Source organism: Daphnia pulicaria, chromosome 6, assembly GCF_021234035.1.
Source record: "Daphnia pulicaria isolate SC F1-1A chromosome 6, SC_F0-13Bv2, whole genome shotgun sequence".
Taxonomy (NCBI): domain Eukaryota; kingdom Metazoa; phylum Arthropoda; class Branchiopoda; order Diplostraca; family Daphniidae; genus Daphnia; species Daphnia pulicaria.
The window spans coordinates 17,401,544-17,414,000 of NC_060918.1; the positions used below are offsets into that span (position 1 = coordinate 17,401,544).

At 38.4% G+C, this 12,457-nt stretch overlaps 2 protein-coding genes and 2 long non-coding RNA genes across 11 annotated transcripts; 1 reads left to right on the forward strand and 3 right to left on the reverse strand.

The window, feature by feature from the left end:
• Nucleotides 1-2,344: 2,344 nt before the first annotated feature.
• LOC124342277 lies at nt 2,345-3,541 on the reverse strand. 2 transcript variants are annotated; one of them, XM_046795246.1, is made up of 4 exons: nt 3,317-3,541; nt 3,056-3,198; nt 2,676-2,961; nt 2,345-2,591 (listed from the first exon to the last, which is right to left on the reverse strand). In XM_046795246.1, exons 1-4 carry the CDS (start codon nt 3,440-3,442, stop codon nt 2,556-2,558), a joined length of 591 nt encoding a protein of 196 aa, XP_046651202.1. In that variant the 5' UTR covers nt 3,443-3,541; the 3' UTR covers nt 2,345-2,555. The 2 variants fall into 2 exon arrangements, with proteins under 2 accessions (XP_046651202.1, XP_046651201.1); XM_046795245.1 differs by having other exon boundaries at nt 2,345-2,594; nt 3,317-3,540.
• Nucleotides 3,542-3,890: 349 nt separating this feature from the next.
• On the reverse strand, nt 3,891-6,204 carry LOC124342273 (F-box/LRR-repeat protein 21-like). 4 transcript variants are annotated; one of them, XM_046795239.1, is made up of 6 exons: nt 6,113-6,204; nt 5,936-6,052; nt 5,649-5,874; nt 4,832-5,582; nt 4,609-4,773; nt 3,891-4,343 (listed from the first exon to the last, which is right to left on the reverse strand). In XM_046795239.1, the coding sequence occupies exons 2-6, from the start codon at nt 5,973-5,975 to the stop codon at nt 4,053-4,055; spliced, it is 1,473 nt and encodes a 490-aa protein (XP_046651195.1). In that variant the 5' UTR covers nt 5,976-6,052; nt 6,113-6,204; the 3' UTR covers nt 3,891-4,052. The 4 variants fall into 4 exon arrangements, 3 of the variants coding, with proteins under 3 accessions (XP_046651195.1, XP_046651196.1, XP_046651197.1); XM_046795240.1 differs by having other exon boundaries at nt 6,109-6,164; XM_046795241.1 differs by having other exon boundaries at nt 5,936-6,001; nt 6,083-6,154.
• A 242-nt stretch (nt 6,205-6,446) lies between these two features.
• LOC124342280 lies at nt 6,447-6,884 on the reverse strand. Its single transcript, XR_006918748.1, has 3 exons — nt 6,794-6,884; nt 6,618-6,738; nt 6,447-6,554 (listed from the first exon to the last, which is right to left on the reverse strand). It is a non-coding gene; the product is annotated as an uncharacterized LOC124342280 (long non-coding RNA).
• Nucleotides 6,631-12,124, forward strand: LOC124342278. Of its 4 annotated transcripts, none has more exons than XR_006918745.1 (6): nt 6,631-6,730; nt 6,809-9,421; nt 9,487-9,657; nt 9,739-9,854; nt 9,918-10,057; nt 10,128-12,124. It is a non-coding gene; the product is annotated as an uncharacterized LOC124342278 (long non-coding RNA). The 4 variants fall into 4 exon arrangements; XR_006918746.1 differs by having other exon boundaries at nt 6,809-8,876; nt 8,942-9,421; nt 9,918-12,124; XR_006918743.1 differs by having other exon boundaries at nt 9,718-9,854; nt 9,918-12,124.
• The last annotated feature ends 333 nt before the right edge of the window (nt 12,125-12,457 follow it).

Genomic DNA, 12,457 nt, shown 5'->3' on the forward strand with positions numbered 1-12,457 from the left:
TTAGGTTAGCTGCGTTCATTCATTTTATGCGCTGTGTAATTCAGTGATTTTCAGCGTTCCAATCGAAAAGAGACTGGGCGGCGGAACCAACTTTCAACTGGTTCTGCTGTAGATCATAATATACCGATTATTATTCCATGTGTGAAAAAATGAAACAGGATGTGACGGTGCATATCGCTGTACTAAATACTCGTCTAAAATGTTGTATACTATTTAGTCGCACCACGTTTAGTCTAATATATTTATTGAGCCTGTATGCGATTGTGCCGTATCTTTTTTTTATTGATTTGCATGACTTCATCCAGTAATAAGATGCTGTCAGTGCGGAATATAGGCTAGTTGCTATTGTTGCGGGATCCAATATCCATAGAAATGCGATGGAATAAAATGCACCTATTTGTCTGCTGGACGCTCAAGCCCGTGGTTTTCCTAATGAAACTGGCAATAAGTCTAGAATATGTATGCAGCTAATAGCTACAGAGCCCAGCAAAAGTAACGATAAACTATCTTGCACAGCGGGAATAATGTGTGCACTAGAGGTAGAAGCAGTTTTATTTTTCAACTAGCCGCTAATCAAGAAAGCCGAAGAAAGTACCGGTATCTTCCTCGATCTTCCTTAACTTCCTATTCCAGTTTTGTTTACTCAAATTATTTCTCAGACTAAAGATGGAAAAAAGGCTGCTATCTAAAGTTATTTTTTTTTCTGTGTGTTTCGGTCATATTCTATTCTATCACTATTCTATCCACGACCAGAACGAAGGTTCTAGTATTCGAAAGGTTGCCTAGATGGGGCCCCAAGTGATTGATATTAAACTTATTAATCGGAACGTCCTATGTAGCTGCAATTCAAAAGGAATCAGTATTACAATTTAAAAAAAAAAGTGGTTGAATACGGTTGAACAAAAACCATAAAAGTTCTAAGAAAATATTTCTCTATATTCATGACTCTATCATTTGGAATTATAGCAATTTTACCTCTTTTCCTTGATTATTTCGAATTGTAATTATGTTTAATTAATCCCTTTATCTGAATTCTGAAAGAAAACAGTATTTTCTAAAACTTGGAATTAAGTTTCTTGAAGTCATGGATCGTCAACCTTGTTGTAAATTTCATTCATCCGCGTGCCGTGAATTATCCGCATGCATCTTACGCACGTCATGTATCATTTAGTGACAATCACAACTCAAGCTGGAGTCGAACACGGTGCTGTCAAAATCAATTCATATGCATTGATGGATCTCTTTAATCCACGAATGAATCGATGTGCCGTACATTTTTTTCTGAGTTGCTTGGCTTAACTTAAAACAAAAAACAAAAAAATAAATAAATTCTCACCTATACTTTCTAACCTCTCCTTCATCTTTTATGTGATCGCTTACCCTAGCCGCTCAACTAGACGTTCTTCAATTGTGATTTTTAGACCGCACTATGATTAAAATATAAATTTGGAAGCTATACAATAAATTAGTGAATTCTAAAATAAATTTCTGAAATAAGAGAAAGGCTAAAATTGAAAATGGACTATCATTAAGCTGACCGCAACAAGTAGAATTAGGAGCGTTTAGTTTGGTCACCGAAATAGGCTATCTGCCGAATTTTATACAAAGGCATTTCTTCCATCTTTGTCGCAGAATAAAATATCGGATAGGGAGATAGGAATTGCAATTTTTGATACATGATCTCCTTGTAAGAAACGCGCACTTACGTAAAAAATTAAATATACTGAAATAAGCGAAACGAGCGAAACAGAATTTTTTATACTTTGACGTAATGTCACATAGTGGCGGTTATTTTATAATGGTTGTTTTAACTTTTTTCTACTTTTTTGGTTATTTCAGGTTTTTCTTTTTTTTTTGCATACGAACGTTAATGGCAGTTCGTGAAAACCTTGGAATGCCATAAGACAAATAGCGTGGGCTTTTGTGAATCAGAGTCGATAACACATCAATCAAATAGGTAAATGGGCAGTCATTCATTCAAGGTAATGGCGTTGAATTTGGAAGCCAAGGTTAAATTTACGGAATTGAAATATTCGATGAGCCCACGTGGACGTTAACGACACCGATGTACTTAAAATTTTATCGGCCGACCATTTCAGCTGTTGTCGAGTCCACAAGTTACAACTCATCTCGTTAAAAAACATTTACCTCCTCTCCAGGCAACATTCTCTAGCTGAGACCGACTTTCGGACCGGTCCGAAAAGGAAAGCTGAGGGCTAGATCTCTATATCCTTAATACTCTTTTTGTTTGAAAGAGGGGACCTTATTAGGTACGTCATCCGATCAAGCGAGAGTTTGTTCCTGGTCAACTAACACGGTCACGGGCTTTAAGAATTTCTGTTGCTATCGTATGACAAAGTATATTGAACATGAGATTCTCGGAATGACAAGGGCACTTAATGGGTTTATCAATTCTACTACGTTATTGTCTATGTACAAGGTCTCTCGTGCATCAAGCTTAACTAAAGATTCATTTTGAACTGAAACAATAAATTGAGGACACTCTAACAGCGACACGTCCTCGGCTAGCTATAGGCAGGTTGGAAAGTGACGAATTACTCTTGCTGGGCCAGCAGGCTCTTGTAGTCGTCCTTCTGAATACAAAGTATTTGGAGTTTTAACCGTTACGTAGGCTGGAGGTGACCAGTTAAGAAAGAAAAGGAAAACACTATCACCTTGGTCCATCCGCCGTTGCAGATACGGTAAGAGGCCACGACGGCCATGCCGGCCAAACTGAACAACGCCAAGACGATGACGCAAAGGAAAAGTCCGGCGCGAAACCAAAAATGGAGCTCGTCGTCAACAGGCAACGTCGGTTGGATCGCCTCTGTGCGATTGTTTACGGTGAGGTAATACAATTTTCCAGAATCTTTGACTGCGTTGTAGAAGTCCCAATATCCTGCCAGGAAGTACAACACGCTAGACCCTACCACCCCCAAGGACGTGACCAGGTAAGCGTAGCTGCGTAATAAAAACAATAAAACCGTCAAAACCAAACAACAAGTTGATATACTATAATGACATTATGATGAAAAGGAGAGTAGTGTCCTCTTACTTGATCCATTTCCTGGAACCACTGGCAAAACATCCGAAAATGCCAGCGAGGAAGCCAAAAGATCCAACGGCAAGTGTGAAAATTGTGTTTCCGTTGTGTTGGATGCTCTCGTCCGCGTCGTGATAATTGACCAACAAAAATACCTGCGGGGCATATTAAATGGCGTACAACTATGGTCTGTTGAAAATTTACCGGAAGGGCGTAGGCCCGCAGGTGTTGACAACGCGGCACTATACCATTTTTGTTTTGTATACTACGTACCTGCAGAGTGATGCAACTCAGACCGGAAAAGATCTGGACAGCTGCCGCGTTCGACAGACCGTCAATGTCTTTCTTTTGTGGCCGCGTTTCCACCATATCCGTTAACGCCGCTCGGGTTGTTTGCATGGTCGACACTTGCGTTCAAATAAAATACGAATGCGCAACGAAAACGAGAGGTCCTTTCGGTAGGAAAGGCGCTGGACGACTGAAACACAATGACCCAATCACTACGGCCTAGCCCTCGTTTCTCGATGTGAAAGTTGCTGCTAGTTCTGCTTGTTGCCTTATTCTATCCGCTTTTTGTCGTGGTGCAATCCAGTTGCCACCAGTCTTGGGGGAAAGAAAAAAAAAAAAAAAAGACACCCGTCATATAATAACGGGCTGCGTGCATACATTAACTGCCCTCGGGGGTGTCTCGTTGATTTCGTGCAGAACACGTTTCCACACTCGTTGCGCCCATTGCCTCATCAAGGACCGCATTTATATTCCAATGACGATTGAATCTAGCGAAAAAGAAATGCGAACGTCCGTTACATACTAAATTCAGTACAAGTTGTTTTCACCCAATTCTAGATCTAGGTGGATATTCGATGTATTTGACATCTTTATTACACGGGGGAAAATATTGGCTTGAGCTCAAGAATTTGTTTTTCTTTTGTCTGTGTGCGTATTAAAGGTTATGTGGTAGGTATGGCATCTAAAAACACTGAGGAAACCCAACTCAAGGGGGAAGGGGTTAAATAGAATCAATTTCGACATTAACCTTCAAAATTTTGAACTGTTGATCGCTCAAGGCTTGCCAATCAGGTTGTTTGAGCTTTTGAGATACTTCTACCTGTGTAGACTCGTAGCTCCTTGACGTGGTCTTTAACCAGGTGAAATAGTCCTCGGTCCACTCGAGGCTACGAGGCCAGTCGGCGCGGAGTAGCAAGGCGTTACGGCGAACGTAAAGACGATGCAAGCGTTGACAATTGGCTGAGCTGACCAACAGGATCAATGTCGCAGTTGAAATCCTCTCGCGGATTACCTGTGGGAATTTTTCCTCATTAAAACGATTGACACTGTACATAATTCAATTGATCAAACTATTACCTACTGACAAGATAACAACGTCCATGCAAACACGCACTCATCTAAGGAGTTAGGTAAACCTACAAATACTGTCTGGAATGACTTTTAAAAAACGTGCAATCAAGTTTTTCCATGACATGCTGGGGGTTTAGTAGCACACAATAAATTATGCGTTACAAGCATTCGGTAAAAATAGACAATTAGACATGGAACGAGTTTACCAGTGTGTTAAGATTTGGACATTCCCGAACAAGAGTGATCAAGGACATGTCGATCCGATTCTGGAAGCTGTTGGACGTATGGAATCGAGGAAGCCCCAGGTGACCATAAACTTTCAGTCGATCGCGGTAGAGATCAACGATGGTCAGAATACTTGACATGGACACCTTTTATGGTGACAATATAAATCAATATACTAATCTGTTTTAATTAATAAAAATTTACCTTAGAATAACGGGAATTGTACAATACGGATGATACTGGGGCACGTTCCTGCCAGACAATTTCTCTTTTAGTTTTCCCCATTGATTTCAAGTGGACTCTTATTGCCGGATTCTTTCGATTCAAATCGCTCCAGGCTTTAGGTTCGATGCTGTAGCAAGATTCAGTGTAGGCGTTCTGAATGATGTGTAAGTGTTTCAATTTTGTAGAGCTTATGAGCCAAAGCAAATCGGAGCTTAATGTTTGCGGACTGATTCGGAGAGAATGCAGTCGAAGGAAGGCGCCTGGGTGAAGAAGACGACAAGGAACTTTGGTGCAATTGATAAGTGTCAGTGAATGGAGATTGAGGCATCTAGTGTAACAGACATCGTCCAAGAGATAGAGAGCTTCCGAACTGTCCAACAGCAGATTGGTCAATTCCAAGCTCGTGAGGCCAGGTAGAAAAGACATAAGATTTTTAAGTGCTTGCAAGAGCTGACCACCAGTACCGTAAATGGCGTTTTCCGTCCGAAACGCCATATCACAGTTGAAAGTAAACTTGAGTGTATGGATGTTGTCAAGGGAACCTGGGTACCTTTCACTGAATTGGGAGAGCATATTCATGACCTCAAAGAGATTAAAGAAATTCAACATGGGAGCAAAAATAAGGGTTCGAATATTTTTGGCTGTTTTGTACAAAAATATTTGAGCTCTGTAGTGGTCTAAAGTATATTGCCAGCCTAAATGGTAGTTAAACCGTCTTCTTGATAAAACACTAAAAATAAATGAATTAATTAAAAAAATTTGTGCACAGTCTATATATTGATTTGTGTTGGTTTACCGATCTTCTAGCACAAAAGTGGACCAGACATATGGCAGATGAAATGCCTGATACCATCTTCTGCACACCAGAGATCCATAATAACGCTTTTCATTACTCAGATAAGAAAAGATTCTTTCAATGACCAAATCAGGCAAATCTGCCCAATTGCCCAAACTTTCATCTTCCACATAGTTGTCCTCATTTTCTTCCTCACTTGCAGCTGTTTCATGATCAACATATATACCTTAAGAAAAAGAGAAATAAAATTGTGATTGATTAGTTGATTACTTAGTTTATGATGTTACCTTTGCCGCGATTATCCTGCTTCCAGACTGCACCAACCATAATAGCTGGAGATAGTACTGGGTTGGCTAATTTACGAATTAATTCGAATTATTTCACCACAAGATAAACCTTGAGTCCTAATTAAAAATATAAATTCAAAAGCATGCAAATAAGAAATATTGAAGGGATCCACCTACGAGTGCAAAAAGCCACTTTATGTTTTGGTGCGTAAACCAATCTTGTTTGTTTTTCTTGTATAAAAGCTCCATGCCATCTATAAAATTGGGGGGTAACTAAAAATCGGTGGTCGGGGCGGGGAATGGACAACCTGGTTAGTAATTGTACCGCTAGTTGTGCGTCCTTCAGAAGAGTTGGTAAACGTTGATATACGCGATGACGCAGTAAGAGAAGAGGAGCAGGGGAAACGAAGTTGCGGCACCATTTTTAAAGATCATCAGTGCCTGATATTTATAACTTTGTTTTGCTACAAATTTGATAATTGAATTTTTGTTAAAGACAAATATTTTTTAAAGCGATTTTATTGAAAAAAAGGACATTCAATAAATTGAGATGCATTAGATGAATAAAGAAGAGTTGCCAAAAAGAAAAAAGATGAAGATAATTTTGCAAATTAAACACCTGAAATTAAAAGATAGCTTAGTTGAAGGATTCCTATTCCTACTAATTTATCTTTTTCCTTACTTTGTGTTATTAGGTTTTCCTTACACAGAACAGGAGTTGACTTAAACTCTACCTCCACAACCACGGCCTTTTTCTACAAGTCCATTGGCAACTCGTCTTCCTCCATTTCCACGGTGACCACCTATTGCAACCAATTAATTTAAAATTACAGAACTTCATTTCTAACCCTATTTTACCTCTACCACCACCAGGAGCAAACACCGGCAACTTGGTCTCCACCATCAGCAACATGGGTCATTTTTCAAGACGGGCACCAATACCTCTAACACGAGCAGGAGCAGGGACCCTTCCAACACCGGCAACTTGGTCTCCAACATCAACACCAACATGGACCATTTCAACTTCATCCTGGGCTTCACCAGCAGCACCAAGGCCACCATCAGCAGCAACATTTGCCATTTCAACGGCTACTTGGGCCTCAGCAACCGCATCAAGGCCACCATCAGCAGCAGCACGGGGCATTTCAATATGGGGGTTGGTGTAATTCATTCAAGATAATTCCTGCTGAAATGTTGAGTAAAGTCTCCCGGTTGGGTCCCCAGCCATGGCTGGTAATGACACCAATCTGCAGCACCAAAAAAATTAGAAAATAATTTCTAGCAAATATTGCATATTATATCTATACATACCCCATCAAACGACCAAGCGTTATGAATTACGATGCAGTTAACGATATACTCCCTTGATAGGCTCTTGTTGTAAGCGGCAAGAAAGAGTATGTGTAAAACTGCTTGCACTTCGCGATGGCAAGCTATTTTAAAGACGAAGTTATCGGCCGTCAAGCTTGTTAAGAAAGCCACTCTCCGAGCTCACAGTTTGCCTTGATTCTCCAACCATCGACCGAGCTTTACGTGTTTCGAACTTAGATAAAACAATTTCTAACATTGAATGGCAATTTCAGCTAAAAACATGCAAAACAACCACATACGAATCAAGCAGCACAGACGAATCTAAGTAAAGACGAAACTAGAAGACGATATTTTTCGATCTTTTTTTCATAAAGCCAAAATGGCGATGTTAACGAGAACCGGATTAAATTAATTATTTTCTCTAGTAAATAGAGTAATTAAGTAATTGTTCTTTTATTAAAAAACCTTTCTTTGGTTCCTATATTTTTTTTTCAATTGCACGATTAGAAATAACATACATTTTTTCGGGTTTCCGACGTTCCGGCCCACGTCTTTCCGGCCCTTCCGTTCCGGCCCAATTTTTTTTTACTGATCGGCCGGAATGGGTTCCATTCCGGCCCTATTAAATGTAAACAATTCCGGTACACTGATATTATTTGTATTAATTGCACATTTACATTAGACATAGACAATATACAATTTTTTAAAACGAATATTGTTGTTAAGGGCATAGGTGTAGTGGTTGGATTTAAGGTCGGTTAGGTCGTCGTGGAGTGAATCGACAGAGTCAGAAATTTTTCCATAGCGCAAATAATGACGACGTGACGGAAAGCGAGTTTTTTTATAGGTTCTTAATTTGTGTTTGTCAAGAAGGAAGCAAGTAAAAGGCACTCGGTCTGCTTCAACCCAGAGAAGTTCAAGCAGTAGATATAGGTTAAGACGGGTGGGGTCTTTTCGCCATTCTTTTTAGTCTAGCATGATAGCCCTCGACAGGACTATTAGTTCTAATGGTCACATTGAAAGATGACCACATTTTGGGTTTCCAAATTGAATGCTTGATCCAAAATTTTTCGACATAATTAAAAAGAGCAATCGTAAGAGCTCCTCGGGCTTGAGATTTAAGATTGTTAAAGGAGCTTCTAATGAAACGATGGGGCAATAAATTTAAAGACATTAGTTTCCTACAAAGCCGACGTATTCTAGGGTTGCTCCAATAAAATCAACCAAGCTTCTGAATCTCCCTGAAAATCGCTTGATAAAAATGGAAGCAACAACCATGAATTTCAATTCAGAGTTTCAAAACAGAGACAGTTACCACATTTACTTTGCCAGGAGTGGTTAAGAATCCTCCCACAAAAGTATTATTTGAAACAATGGTTTCGACTGGGAATAGTATCCATCCGGGAGCGCGATTGGTAATAAACACCGTTTTTTGTAATTGATTTTTACACAACAGTTTAAACACAGCAAGTGAGGTATCATTATAAAGTATACCCTTTGTGGTCCAACTGGGTACGATATAGGCCTTTGGTTGGCCGGTGAATTGACATGGACAGCAGCAGCACGTTTATTAGCTCTAGTTTCAGCTAAACGAGACGTTGCATCGTCGGAAGACGAATTTGAAGAAGAAGTAGCCTCACTCATATCTACCAGTAATTATATCGATTTTATTTATTCATTTATCAATTTTATTAGGCCTATTCATTAAAAACAAATATAATTGCATGGGACCGGAAAGGATACATTTATTTGACCGGAATGGTATCCATTCTGGCCGTACAGTATTTAAAACAATTTGACCGGAACGCTACGCCAAATATCCTATTTTTTCTTCCATTTTAGCGTTCATTTGGAAAAATTTTGAATTGGAGCCCATTTTTTTGGATTTGGAGCCTGTATACCAATCTTCTTTCGAAGATTGCTATTTTCAGGCGCTCATATTCTAGAGAAATCTTATGGACGTTTTGTATTGTTGGTGTAAGAATTGGATGAGATAGCATTGAAGATTGGCTTTTGTCATGAAACAGCTGGTTAAACTAGACGAAGACCTAGGACTTGGATGAGATAGCGATTTCAGGTGGCTGCACTTTTCTGCCCGGGTGCAATTGCCCGGAGAAAAAGTTGTTCGAGTGGTCAAGTCAGTGCAATCCCCTTTATCAAATTGAGCAAAATAAGGTATTGTTATTTACCTTCTACTTTGACTCAATATTCATAATTTCAAATCTCATTGTACTTTCTAGGCTTTCATTCCAGTGCTGAAACTAGCAGGTGGTGAAACATTTACAGAGCGTCACTGGGCAGAATTTCTGAAAATAACTGGTCTATCTACTGCAAGCATCGAACAATAAGTCACCCTTCAAGAACTACTTCGAGCGCAAACTGTTTTACCCCAAAACTTCAACGAAATGATAGTAAATTAAAGGCTTAACAAATTAAGGCTTAACACTTTTGTTTTAAATAATATCAAACAGTTTTTTTTTCAATTTTGATAGGAATTGAACAACAGATTTGTTGACGAATCGCTTTTCAGACAAGCGCTGGTTAGCACGTTGATTCAAATGGCATTCAGCTATTCATCATTTAAGGAGTCAAAGTTTTGCTCAACAAGGTCAATTTCCTTGATTTTTTTGAACCCGCATTTCATAATTATAAAGAGTGTATCATCAATTAGGTCGGAGAGTATTTAAGTCTTATAAAGTCCATGAAGGATTAATCCTACTATCAGGCATACAGTGACTGTATAATCCTGTGGGAAACCAAAATGAAAAACCTAGACTTTTATCTTCGCCGTTGGAGTCAAATTCAAATCAAGTTGGTTACTGAATATTAGAATCCGTTTACATCTGCCTTAAAGCGCCTGAAATTTTTTTTAAAACAAAAGGTGGCTCTATTTAGAACCTGTTTTCAATCAAAGATTTTTATTGAAAGATGCCGGTCGTTTTCGTCACCTCCACGCCGGTTTCCGGTTCATTATCTCTAAAAAAATCGCTTTTTTTTTACAGAATCTAGGAAATCTATCAATTTTGCTTTAACTAGCAATTCGCCACTCAACAACACCAAAATCCCGGACCCCCTTTTTCCCCGTTCCGCTATGGGACATATAAGTCTGCAAAAATTCAGGCCTACACAGTTTTTTTCTTCGGATTCGCCTGTGTTTTTAGAAGTCAAATATTCCCTGCCGTTCGGGAGATATTTCATGTTAAAATTTCGTTTTTTTTTCAATTTTTGATCAGGTAGTTTGATTTTAGTTGAATTAAATCCTCCATCAACTGGTAGCAAGTGGGAGATATCGTACCGTGGTTCACCTTTTCAGACACAATGGCCGATAAGTAATCCACCTCTTTCACAATAATTCCACAGACCGGATTGGTGGTGTATTTTTTTCTTTCCCTGACGGAAAATTAGCAGCCGGTACTTGTCTTCCACCATTTTATAGCTGTAGTATATAGGGAGTTTAATACTGGCCTTCCTTTATCCATTTTTCGAATCCTACATACAGTGACAAATGTCAATGCATCCTGGCTGTAAAAGAAGTGTAGCATACGCTTATCATGACGAGTTCGTCCGAGGTGAGGCCAACACCAAGGCCAAAACCTTCGGTTCCACACCCTTTCCGTACCTCGTGATTGCATCAGGCAGTCGCCAACTGCTTTCCTCGTCGTAGGCACTAAAAAACGTAGAAATGGTTTATGGCTGGTCGAAATGCGGAAGATGTTTGGGCTTACCGGACAGCGTCTGAGAGGTGAACGAGAAATGAGGGGGAAGGGGAATCGGAGAGACCCAACAGCATTCAGCGTGTGCGTTTTTCTGTCAAGGGATATGGAAACTTCGGTAACTGCAATGCGAATGACTGCATCTCCAGACAATTACAGACCTACACACTTGACGTTCTAGAAATACAAGATGTCATAAAAAAACAAAACAAAAAAAACAAAAACAAAAAATAAAGAACGTTAAACATTAAAAGGAAAAACCTTTTGTGGGAAAAAATGGGCAATTGCTTAATCCACCAAGGTACACCATCCGATTCTGCAGTCATTTTGACGAGCAGAAGCTGAATCGCGTGGTGTTCGATTGTGTCAAGTTGTCATAACACGGGTTCAAAAAATAATTTCTTACCAGGATTCGATTAACTTCTTCATGATACCCTTTAATATATCTGCCCAAAAATTAAGGAAAATATTCTAGTTTGGAAAGCACAAACAAATAAAATCAATCCGTGAAAATATGGATTTTTGATTTTACTGCAACTTTCCTTGAACGTATTATAGAAACTTGGATAATACTTACTCCACGACGGTGAATACTTTAAAATGGCTAAAAGAACAAGAAATAGCAGAAGTGATGGTCTTTTTGAACTTGGGAGTGAAATAAGCTTAGCCATCGGAACCAAACTTCCCCTAATTAGGACAGCGATGAATAGGTTTATTGCTCTTTTAGTTCAACGACCTAAAAACACACAAGATATTTTCAAATAAATCATGGTGAACTTAGAGATACTTGGGGACAAGCATCTATACCAATTACTCAGAAAAAACCTTGATTATTTAATTAAATTCACAAATCTTGGACATCGGCGAAACAATATCAAGATTGTGAACCACACCAATAGTAAATAATGATGGAATATTAAATAAAAATAGCTCATAAATTTTTTCAATGTCAAAATGATATGTAATATGAAAACGACATTAAATATGGGGAGGATAAAATTTTTTTTTGCGACAGTCAAGTCGATAAGATATGACAGTTTAAGATGGAAGATACTAATAATTTAGCATAAATATTGAAATTTTTTGCGATTTTGTGGTACATACTGCGCCAAATGTTTGTTAAATTCACAATATTACATCAATTTCATATTAATTAGACTTTTCATTAAAATAAAATTTCAATTGACATTCAATTTTTAAAAATTTAATGACAATTTGACATCAAATTTTTTTGTCAAAATTATGCTAAGTTATGTTATTGACACAACGTATAGTTGGACATCAACAACATATAATATTTATATATTGTTAAATTCACAATAATGAAATAAATTGTAAACAGTGACAAAATCAAATTTAACTACACATTTATTGTAAATTTGAATAAAATATTTGTGTCATCAAAAGGTTATGTCAATAATTTAACACTGTACATGTCGTTTTCACTTTTGTGGAATCAGTTCATTCTGTTCATGTGCAGAATAACACGATAATTTCA